General features: G+C 39.0%; 1 protein-coding gene across 1 annotated transcript; it reads right to left on the bottom strand.

Annotated features, from left to right (window-relative positions):
* Positions 1-2,054: 2,054 nt before the first annotated feature.
* Positions 2,055-4,834, bottom strand: LOC145440905 (uncharacterized). Its single transcript, XM_080318677.1, has 2 exons — positions 3,663-4,834; positions 2,055-2,375 (listed from the first exon to the last, which is right to left on the bottom strand). The coding sequence occupies exons 1-2, from the start codon at positions 4,551-4,553 to the stop codon at positions 2,289-2,291; spliced, it is 978 nt and encodes a 325-aa protein (XP_080174803.1). The 5' UTR covers positions 4,554-4,834; the 3' UTR covers positions 2,055-2,288.
* Between the last annotated feature and the right edge of the window lie 6,270 nt (positions 4,835-11,104).

The following is an 11,104-nucleotide window of genomic DNA, read 5'->3' as shown; positions in this document are numbered from 1 at the left end:
AAACAAATTTTATGAAATAATATCTTTGCGCAGACCGAAGTTTCAGCGAGATCGCAGCAAGCCGTTATGTGGTAGCAGAGGTAATAGCTAGGGATGGTGTGAACCTCTGAAAGGTTCAGGTTCGTGTGAACGCGAACCTTTTTGAAAGGTTCTGTGTGAACACGAACGTGAACCTCGTGACGTCACGTGACGTCATATTGCTAATTCCAACCCTATCTTCCAATGAAGTGATAGCCTATATTAATATACACGATACCTAGCAAAGACTCGGTCCACATAATGCCACAATGCTGCAGTACATATCGGCGTTTTGAACGTCGCTAAATGTATCAACAGCGGTAATCAAAGGATATAATAATTGCGTAAAGTCAATACATTCCGTCGCTTTGCCAACAATTTTGACGAGGACTTACCAAGGAATATAAGCTTACGCCTTAACGGTCTTAGCCAGACCGGACAATGTGTTCGGAGTCTGAGTATTGCTACATTGATATGGAGCAGAGTGAACAACGGGTTTCAATACTCGCTACCGATACCACAAACAACAACAAGTTATGCAGCAGTAGCAAGCACCTTAATCGCACGGATTTGGTTTTAATGATGCAGTAAAGATATGAAGTCAAGATTGACCCCGTACGCCCGTTCGATTTTTTACATCAGACGACGATATCAATGTCATTGATTGGTTGAATAAGCATCATTCGCTGACTACGTATATCGCTTGTGATGTTGTGTGATTGCGGGTCAAGCTCACAGCAGATAGTCACTAAATATTCACAAACGGAAAGCTGGTTATTCCGAGAAAATTTTTGCAACAAAGCAACTAAAACATTTAAGGTTGTCGAGGTGCATGGTGCATGCTCGTTAAGCGTTGATTTTTTTTATGCTGCCAGCACCATGCATGGAGTGGCCCGCAGTTGAAATGCAATAAATTTGAGCCAAAGATCTTATAATGGGGTGAAAATTACAATTTACCAAAAGGTTCACAGTGCAGAACCTACCAAGGTTCTGTTGTGAACACGAACCTCGGAAATTTAGAGGTTCACGTTCACAAACGAACCTTGGTTCTTCACTGTGAACCTTTTTCATATATTACAATTTTCACGTCATTATAACATCTTGGGTTGAAATTTAAGGTATTTCAACCGCTGGCCGCTCTATGCATGGCGCTGGTAGCATAAAATATCAACACTAAACGAGCAAGCACCTTGACAGTCTCACACATTTTACTAGCTTTTTTTACAAAAGTGTGCTCGAAATATCCATCTCTCTTGCTATATTACAATGTTCTCAATTGCTATATTACAATATAATACGAATCAATGGGGATCTATTTTAGCTGCACCTCTATTCACAAACAAAAGAATTAGCAATAAATACGATGATTGGGCAGCTGAATGCAGTTACAGAGGGATAAAACAGTGGCTCCAACGATGATATTTAATTTGGCATATTCTATGCTCTCTTCGTTTTAGTGATATATTGGCATCAACCCTGCGTATGCGTTGTGAGGAATGCAAAGGATTTAATTGTAAACGTAGACGGTTTAATTAGACTCATACTATCATATCGCGATTCGGGTTTCTCTCGAGGTTGAAGACCTATTTATGTCTTATATTTTCCCTGTGACGTGCATAAAGGTTTCACATTGGCGTTTTCGCTTCTGTGAATAATTAGTGTTTTATCGGTGAACTGAACGCGCACTTTTTGTCTTCTCCGAATCGGGTGTCAATGCCAGCAATCTGTTCCTAAGGGTGACTAGAAGCCACAACATGGCAGTAGAGCGGTTATAATGTGGCCTTTAAAACATACTCGACATGTGCTGTCTTGAAGGACTGATGGAAGTATTTCTTACTGAAAATATCAAGATTTATTAGAAATGCGCTGGATAACACCATGTAACAAAATTTTGCAAAAGTTTTAGTTGGCTAAAAATTTTTGTGTAGTGTGTTTTAGTATTCCAAACAAATTACGAAAATACAATAAGTTTTCCCGAAGTGTCCCAAATTTTGAAGAAATGTCAATTCTTCTAATTTTTGATTTTCGCGAAACAATAACTTCATATTGTTAATTTATTCGCTAAAAGCTTTTCGACTAACTCTCATCAGTAGCGAACGTTAGTGATGGGGTGAATCAAATTCGAAATGTAAGAAGTATTTTGTCTGTATGACGTAATAATAACAAAAACAAACAACTAGTAGACGGGCTAGATACGGTAGTAACGGTACAAAACAAACGTTAACGAGTACATATTCGGTTATAAATAACCGAAAACACAACACATAACATTAATGAAATATTCCAAGAGTGTAGAGGCGTTCCTTCTGGCGACAGAGAATCGGCTTTCGTAGCTTTATGATCGTAGATTCCAGGACCTTTAAATGAAACAGAGAACGACCACGAGCAAGTATAGAAAATTGACTGTCATTGTAATGATCAGCACATTCTGGATGGGATAAGAGATGCTGTCCAATAGCCGAATTACAAGCAGTAACTTGATCATAATCACGCAGTGTGTCAACAGACTGCGATGAAGGAGTTGGAGAAACATTATTTATTCTAATTTGCCGTGGGACATGCTGGCGAATTCTTTGCTGCAAGCGCTGAGACGTGCGACCTACATACCGACTGTCACATCGGCACGTGTATTCATATATTATGTTGCTTTGATTTGTCGCAGGTAGCACATCCTTTTGCGTTGCAGGCATCAGAGATTTCGTCATGAAGATTATCTGAGGTTCTACTTGTGAAAAACAATGGCTCACTGACGATTTAATTTGTTTTTCAAACCTGTTGGACACTTTCCCAATCCAAGGAAGATGCAAATAAACAGGACATTTTCTAGGTCCAAACGGTTTAACTTTTCTGAAATCTTTGAGTTTACGATCTATGGTCATTTTAATGATATGATCAGGATAACCATTTGACTGAAAGATTGACCGAATGTTCTCCAATTCAGAATCAAGTTTGACTTTACTACAAATCATCAGAGCCCTGTGTACCAGAGTTCTTATCAAATTTACTTTACGTTTTACTGGACAGAAAGAATCCCACGAAATGTATTGCCCACTGAATGTAGGCTTACGGTAAACTGATGTAACAAAATTAGCACCCGTCTTTTCCACTACAACATCAAGGAATGCTAATGAATTATTGACCTCTTTTTCCATGGTGAATTTCAGTGATGGGTGAAGACCATTCAATTTGCTCAGAAACAAATCACACTGGGATTCATTTTCAAATATGGCGAAGGTGTCATCAACATATCTTTGATACATTAATGGTCGATCAATATCTTCGAATAACCGTTTTTCGTAATACCCCACAAAAATGTTAGCCAGAATGGGACCAAGCGGCGATCCCATTGCAACACCATCGATCTGTGTATATATGGTGTTATTGAAACTAAATTCGACATCACAAGTGATCAATCGCATTAATTTAACAAAAGAAGACCTTGAGAATGGAGGAGATGGAAGGACACCACCATAGAGTTCATTGGCACAAATCTCTATAGTCTCTTGAACTGGCACGTTCGTGAATAAACTAGATATATCAAACGAACACATAGAGATTTCGGACTCATCGAGATCAATATTACGAATGGTATCAGCAAATGTGAACGAGTCACGAATGCAGTTACCACCATAGAACAAACTCACCGGCTCAAGATATCTCGCAATCCACTTCGCGACTTTGTGATACGCTGATCCAACCATCGATAGTATCGGACGTAAGGGTACATTCGATTTATGGGTCTTCGGAAGACCATACATACGTGGTCGAATGGAGCCAGTGGGTCTGATGTCGTCGTATTCAGCAGAAGAGATTTTTCCCGCCTTCTTGAGGGTCAATAGTAGACGCTGAATACGAGCTTCTATCTTGGAGGTGTTGTCATTGTCGCACGCAGGCCCAAGGATTTCGAATTTAGACTTGTCGCCGAGAATTAAATCCATTTTAGAAATGTAGTCACACTTATTCAAAATAACTACACCAGATCCTTTATCAGGTTTGGTTATGTGAATTGACTTATTGGATTTCAGGGATCTGATGCTCCTGTAGCAATCGGAAGTCATCGTGAAATCACTTCTGTCGATTGGAGTTCCACAAAAACCATGCGCTAAGCTACTTAGTTTGGCTTTAAGGGCCACAATTTTCTCACTGTGTTCCTTTGCTCTGCTTTCATCATCAAATTTCTGGTGATGATGTGACAATTGTCCAAGTAATACCTCAAATTCAGCAAAGACTTCCTCACGCTTGATTTCTGTCGGTGGCACAGAAAAATCCAGACCAAGAGATAGTACCAACTCTTCTGTGTCACTCAGCTCATAGTCCGATAAGTTGGTAATAACCTTACTACCAGCAACTGCCTTGGTACCGTATCGTGTCTTGAGAAGCAAGCTGATGTTACGCTCATTCTGCCGTACCTTCTCATCCTCTTTACGTGCATCAATTTTGGCCATATAACGACAAAACCGTATCAGGTCAAAATAAGATAGAAACTGCACTGCCTGCTGCTTAAGCTTGGCACAACGTTGAGTTACGGTACTCATCTCTTTTACGCTGTTCTCGATCTCATCATGTAAAAATGCACTCTCAATCCTGGAGTTGATGCGAGCACGCGATTTCTCTATCCTCGTCTTCAGAAACTTTGGTACAACTCTTTTCTTTATACAAGCCTTAAGAAAGGCTACATGATACCGTAGATTTCGAATTTTCCCCCGAGTTCTGACCAACTTATTAAGGATCTCCAATTGTTGGTCACTGTACCTTTTGCGAAAGTATTTGAACAAGTGATTTGTGGTACAGAACTTCAGAATGACGCGAAACAATAACTTCATATTTTTGATTTTACTCGTAATTCTCCGTATTAATCACAATAATTCTTTATTGGACGTAAGAAAACGCTAATGAAAAGGATAATAGGAGCAAATATAGCTTACTCATGCATCAAGTAACAAAGCAACACTTTATAAATCGTCAGAAGTGGTTTTGTTTGCGTGACTTGCGTCTGTGAAATGATAAATCTTCTCTTGCTATGGACTACAAAATAACTCCACGTAAAAAAATTCCGCAAAATTTTAGTTGAATAAAATTTTTTATGTATTGTGTTTTGGTATTCCAAACCAATCATTATAATACAAAAATTTCTTCTGAAGTGTCCCTAGTCTTTGAGAAACGTCACTTTTTCTGATTTCTCGTGTAACTCAAATTTGCCCTATAATAATCCGCATAATTTCTTATTGGAGGTACAAACCCACTAACAAAAAGAAGGAAATGCAAAAATGTTGGCTACCATATATTATAAAAGGATGAAACACTTCAAAAAATTTTCGAAGTCAATTTGTTTGCATGATTAGGGTCTATAAACTCAGAAATCTGCTGGTGTTATGGACCGCAAATAATGCCCAATCATGATGCAAATCCACAACCCCCAGTATCACCTTTCCAATGCATACATGTCCTGGTGCAACACGTCAATGTTCCTCGCTTCCATCACCCATATTTTAACTAATAACATGAAAGTGAAAGTGCAGGCAATACGTTTTTAAGGACATGCTCCACTATATTTTTTCATATATCTCGATCATATTGTTTACTAGAGGTTAATATTAATTGCTTCGTTTATTTCCAAGAAAATTTTCAGCTACATCTCGAAATGCCTTGGTTGCTCCTCCTTCTCTCGCGATAAATTTTGTTGTAAAGTGCTTTGCAAAAGATTGCCAACATTCCCGCATAAGCAAGAAGAACCTGCCACTGAAAAATACCGTGGAAATCTTTCATGCCTTTTTCTCGACGAAGGACATCGACACGGTGAATGCAACAAGTTCCTTAGTTTCAACCTTGAAGTCAGAATTTCCGCATTTGGTTTAGTCATGTAGTGGGTCCCAACTAAATTATCAAGTTCGTGTTGGTTCGGGATGCGTGGTTCTGGATTTATATCTATATGAGATATGTTGAAGTTAAAGTTAAAGTTTATTCATAAAAGTTCATAATTTCGAAACATCACGAATATGCGATACCATGAAATATAGAAAGGTGCCGAAACGACTTGTAGTTGATGTCAATCCAATTTCAAGTCATTTTTGAGTTATTCTGAACCCTGGAATGTCGCCCATACAGAAATAACAATCATGTATAAGGTTTCCAATTTCCCTTCGGATTCTTTGATAGCAAATGACATTAAATGTCGATCTCCCCTTCGCCATCTATCCATACTTCATCGGCATGTTTCGTAGATTACATGAAATGCCCAGTTTTTATCTTTCCCTCCAATTTTCATGCCAAAGTAAAGTATAAAAAAAAAACTTATTTCTATCCTTCAGACTGATGTACTGACTATTAACAAAGACAGCCAGTAGGCACATTTGTGATGCTGACATTATTGATGAGAACATACTCAGTAGATCCACAATCAGTGCATTAACAGAACAAAACGAAAAAGGATTTGAGATTGCTTCCTGTAGCCCAGGGGCGGGCAACTTCTCTAGTCGGCGGGCCGGATATAGGAAAATGAAGCACTTGGCGGGCCGGAATACAGAATATATTCAATATACATTATACCCCAATCGCGTAGTTATCCACCTATACAAGGAATGCATTGCATTTAATGTAAACCTCAAGTTTAAGGCATAGAGTCAGAATAGTATTTATTGAATATATTTACAAACAGCTATTGAAGTCAATCAGAGATCTGTGGTCGTTTAATATTATCAATTAGTTTTTTTGAACTCTGGTTGCATGTCGTGTGTCATGTGGAAACCCTTAGTAAAGACTGATCGCGAACATCAGTTATATTGGAACGCGGCCTTCCTCGTTAATGTTCGTGGCAGTGTTGGGATCAAGTCACTACCTTCGAGTCACAAGTCATCTCGAGTCATTGCACATTTTGACTCGAGTCAATTCTAGTCAAGTCACTTGATTTTCAAAGGTGACTTGGGTCAAGTCAAGTCACTCGATATTTGGAGGTGACTCTAGTCAAGTCAAGTCAAGTAAAGTCACGAGTCAAGTCACGAGTCAAGTCACGAGTCAAGTCAAGTTGAAATTTCACAATACTAGACATGATTCAAAGTAATTACATTTGCTAACTGTTTTAAATACAGATGAAGTACCCATTTATTCGGAATTAACGAACGAATAAACAGTTTGTTTGTTTGTTTGTTTTGAGATATGGTGTTTATCGACTACTATACGGTCATTTACACCAGGCCAATATTCTTCATATTTATTCCTCAACTTGCCGACTCGCACGGCCCATTTCTGGGCATTGTGTAAGACACCGCTTATATACGCGGATTAAGTGGCGACGAGTAATGGAAGGAAGAGTTGATTTCACTCGCAAAAGGCGCTGTATCGCTCACGCACACGCAAAACTGCTCAACTACGCAAGTATAGCGGTGTAGTCTCAGTCTTCAAATATCAGCCAAAATACAAGATAACATACAAAACCTCAGAATGTTTAAAAATGATATAGTTCAATACCCTACCCACCTACCTATCCATGACTTTAAATTGACTCGTAAATTTTGCCTAAAGTCACGATTCAATCTGCATTTCTGCAGCGATGAGTCAAGTCAAGTCATTTTTCTAATGTGACTCGAGTCAAGTCAAGCCATACGAAAAAGGTGACTCGAGTCATCTCAACACTGGCTCATGGTAGAAAATCTAAGTAATTAGCAAGTAATTAAATGTCCAGCTTTCTCAGGTTCGCAAACTTGGATTCATTCTGTGACGCATAAAATTTGTCAATACATTCACAATAAAATTTCACTTTCATAGTAAAAACTCTCGGCGGGCCTGACAAAATCCCTTCGCGGGCCGGATCTGGCCCGCGGGCGATATGTTGCCCTCCCCTGCTGTAGCCAAAACTGACTAACTGAGAAGATGATTGTTACTAACAACCAACTATTATGAATTGAATGATGGATCGATGTGACGTCACAGTTAATAGAAAAATCAATAAAGGAGCTTGAAAAACGTGGTGCGGGAAGTTTAAAAAGCGTTAAATGACATTTTTAAGTGACACTTGAGGCAAAAAAACCGGAAACATGTTTTGTTACGTTAAGATGGTGTAATACACGCCTTTTTCAATCTACTCGGAATTGCTTTGCGGGCCGGATTTAATGACCTGGCGGGCCGTATGTCTGACACCCCTGGTGTACAGAAAGGCCTATATCACTTCACTGAAATGTAGGGTTGGAATTAGCAATGTGACGTCATGAAGTTCACGTTCGCGTTCACACAGAAACTTTAAATAGGTTCGCGTTCACACGAACCTGAACCTTTCAGAGCTTCACTCCATCCCTACATTCTCGACTGAAACAGCATTTTGTTTGCTCCCCAGACGATGGTTTGGGGCCCCCATTGGGCTGCTCTAAGACTCAACGTCACTGTTATGAAACTTTCATTTATGTGTGAAGGAGTGTGTTTGTGTAAAAAAAAGCTGGTAAATCTTTCAGTCTGATCTTGGGATGAGGTCGAATTCTTATGCTGCGGAAAATTTATACCGCCTGGGATGTAGCAGAACGAATCCACCTCTCTGCACCCTTTGCATATAGCTCAGTTTCAAAGACCGCGAGAGCTTATTTATGACTGTTTGTCACAACTGCTTACTTACTTGAGTAGATTCAGTCACCAAATTCTACTTCTACTTCAAGTAGTTTTAGGTTGATTTTAAAAGTACTACCTCTAATGTAATCTAGTAGATTTTTGCGAAGCTACTTCTACTTACACTTGAGTAGCTGTCTTGACTACTTTCACCACGTCTCAGTCTCGTTATGGATTACACCAGCGTGACGATGGGTCGGAAACCTTATTCGTCAAAGGAGCCATATTGTAAGTGGCAAGGAGCTATAGAGGAATGTCAATCCACCGTGGCGTCACAAATGAAAATTCGGGACGTCGTGGCGAAAATAACAATATAAAACAAGTTCCCAACAAGGGCCATGTTTAAAACATGCTTATTTTAAATATATTTTTGTTTTAAATGCAACTATCATACCCACTTCTTGCTTATACAGTATTTGGTCCCGGCTGACAATCAGTTGACCGCATTTGTATGCAAATATACAGGGTATAATATGCTGAGGCAGTTATAGACGAGAATTGAAGCCTCAGTGACACTTTTGTTGTGCATTATTGTCGCCGTGGAAATACCAACTAAGAGATAAAACATCGTCAGTGACTGGGCGTGGGCAGTGGGCATGAATTGAATAAATATAATGAATACCATCGATATGAAAGGTCTTTGTCGTCATAATTTTGAATCCATCACCACGCGATATTGTCATTAGGAATGCGTTACAAAGAAATCCTATTGAACTAAAGAACGATATAGAATCGACTCAACACAATCCATATATTTGTCCCTATTAAGTTTCTTATTTAACCTTTATCCTTGCTATTGAATGCGTGCGTGGCGTGTTTAACTATACTAGGATTTACAATAATGCTTTACCCTGAGAATGTTCCAACGAAGTAACCAACGAAAACTAGTCTAGCAATTGAATATATAGAGCAAGAAAACGAGACTGATATTGATGATGATCAGACGACGCTACAATTGAATTGAAATACACAAGGATGTCATGAAACAATGTGATGCCGTCCACACGCGCTAACAATTGGTATCGGCTACCAAAAGATGTATTCTGGTGCTCATGAATATAAAAAAGTTACAGCAATTTTATCAATATGATGCAAATTTTGAAGTGCTTCTTGGAGGTACAGAACTTCAGTATACATATATAATTACAGTATATAATACAGTATACAATTACAGTATATTCATATTGAAATGAAACCCGAATATTTTCGGCTGACACTCGTCAGGGGTAATCGTCAGCAACTAGTAGAGAATAAGAAAGAACATTGTATATCAACATTCGTATCACAAAATATGACGTCACTCCGTTTCATGCTGGTGACGTCATATTTTGTGATACAATTGTTGATATATATAGTGTTCTTTCTTATTCTCGACTGGTTTCTGACGATTACCCCTGACGAGTGTCAGCAGAAAATATTCGGGTTTCATTTCAATATGAATATACTATTCATAGATGCAAATTTTGTTCGAAACTGGGAATTTATTAGATAGCCATATCGTATCATCAAAAGATCCATATATAGCTCGCGAGCCATAGGTTCCCGACCCCTGGTATAGTTTGTTCGTTTGTTCCTCTGAAATCCATGGTGCTTCGACTACATTGGTCGTTTTACACCAGGTAGATGCTCTTTATTTTTATTCCGTATTTACCGTTTGTAGAACGGCCCAACTCCAGGCTTTTTTCATAAGACACCGGGCGAGGACAAGCCCAGATAAACCTCCAACACTCAGGCAGGAATTCTGGAGTCGATCTCGGTCGGACTCGAACCCGCAATTCATTGGTATTTCAGCTGTGGATCATTCCACTACGCTATCTCGCGCGAAGCAAGTTTACAAGATTAATAATTCTGTCAAAAATACTGTCTAACTTATGTTTCTTTTCGAAATGATTTTGGGCCCTCATTCGAGTTCGCCCCTCCCCCAACTTGGCAGTTACAGTCCTTTATACATTCATCCAAGATAATAAATTGAAATACCCACCAATTTCTTTAAAGTATTGAAACTATATATCCGCTCGATTCAAATCATAAAAGAGTTTCGTTTAGTTGAGCTCGGAGACGTCTATGGCACAGAAATGCATTGTTATATAGATATATTACTGCAGTGCTGGTCTACATCACCGTAATCCACTTCGTTTGCGTTCGGTTATATCAGCGATATGAAAGGTCTTTGTCGTCATGATATCGAATCCACCGCGACGCGATGTTGCCATTAAGAATAAGAGTGTGTTACAAAGAATTCTTATTGAATACAAATCACACAGAAGAACGATATAGAATCGATTCGTCACAATCCATATTTTGTCGGTACAAAGTCCATGCTGTTGAATAAGCACCTAACAGAGATTGTAAATACTGTGGGCTCATAAGGCTACCTCTTGCGGTGTCAGTGTATGGATATTGCTCCTGCAGTCTTTTCTATTACTGATACAGGATTTTGTGTGCATGGTGTTGGAAAGGCAGCGATTCTTGCACATGCACATTACTTCCTATGTTC

The sequence above is a fragment of the Botryllus schlosseri genome, chromosome 6, assembly GCF_051294905.1.
Source record: "Botryllus schlosseri isolate E-star chromosome 6, Bs_hap1, whole genome shotgun sequence".
NCBI classification, from domain to species: Eukaryota; Metazoa; Chordata; class Ascidiacea; order Stolidobranchia; family Styelidae; genus Botryllus; species Botryllus schlosseri.
The sequence above is the reverse complement of the archived record's forward strand: the minus strand, read 5'-3'. Positions and strand labels throughout refer to the sequence as shown.

What these genes read in the sequence shown, in the direction of transcription:
- LOC145440905 (XM_080318677.1), bottom strand. Translation starts at nt 4,553, where the DNA reads ATGAGTACCGTAACTCAACGTTGTGCCAAGCTTAAGCAGCAGGCAGTG. An exon ending in TTGCGAGATATCTTGAGCCG is followed by an intron (nt 2,376 to 3,662) that starts GTGAGTTTGTTC and finishes TTTCATTTAAAG; the next exon opens with GTCCTGGAATCTACGATCAT.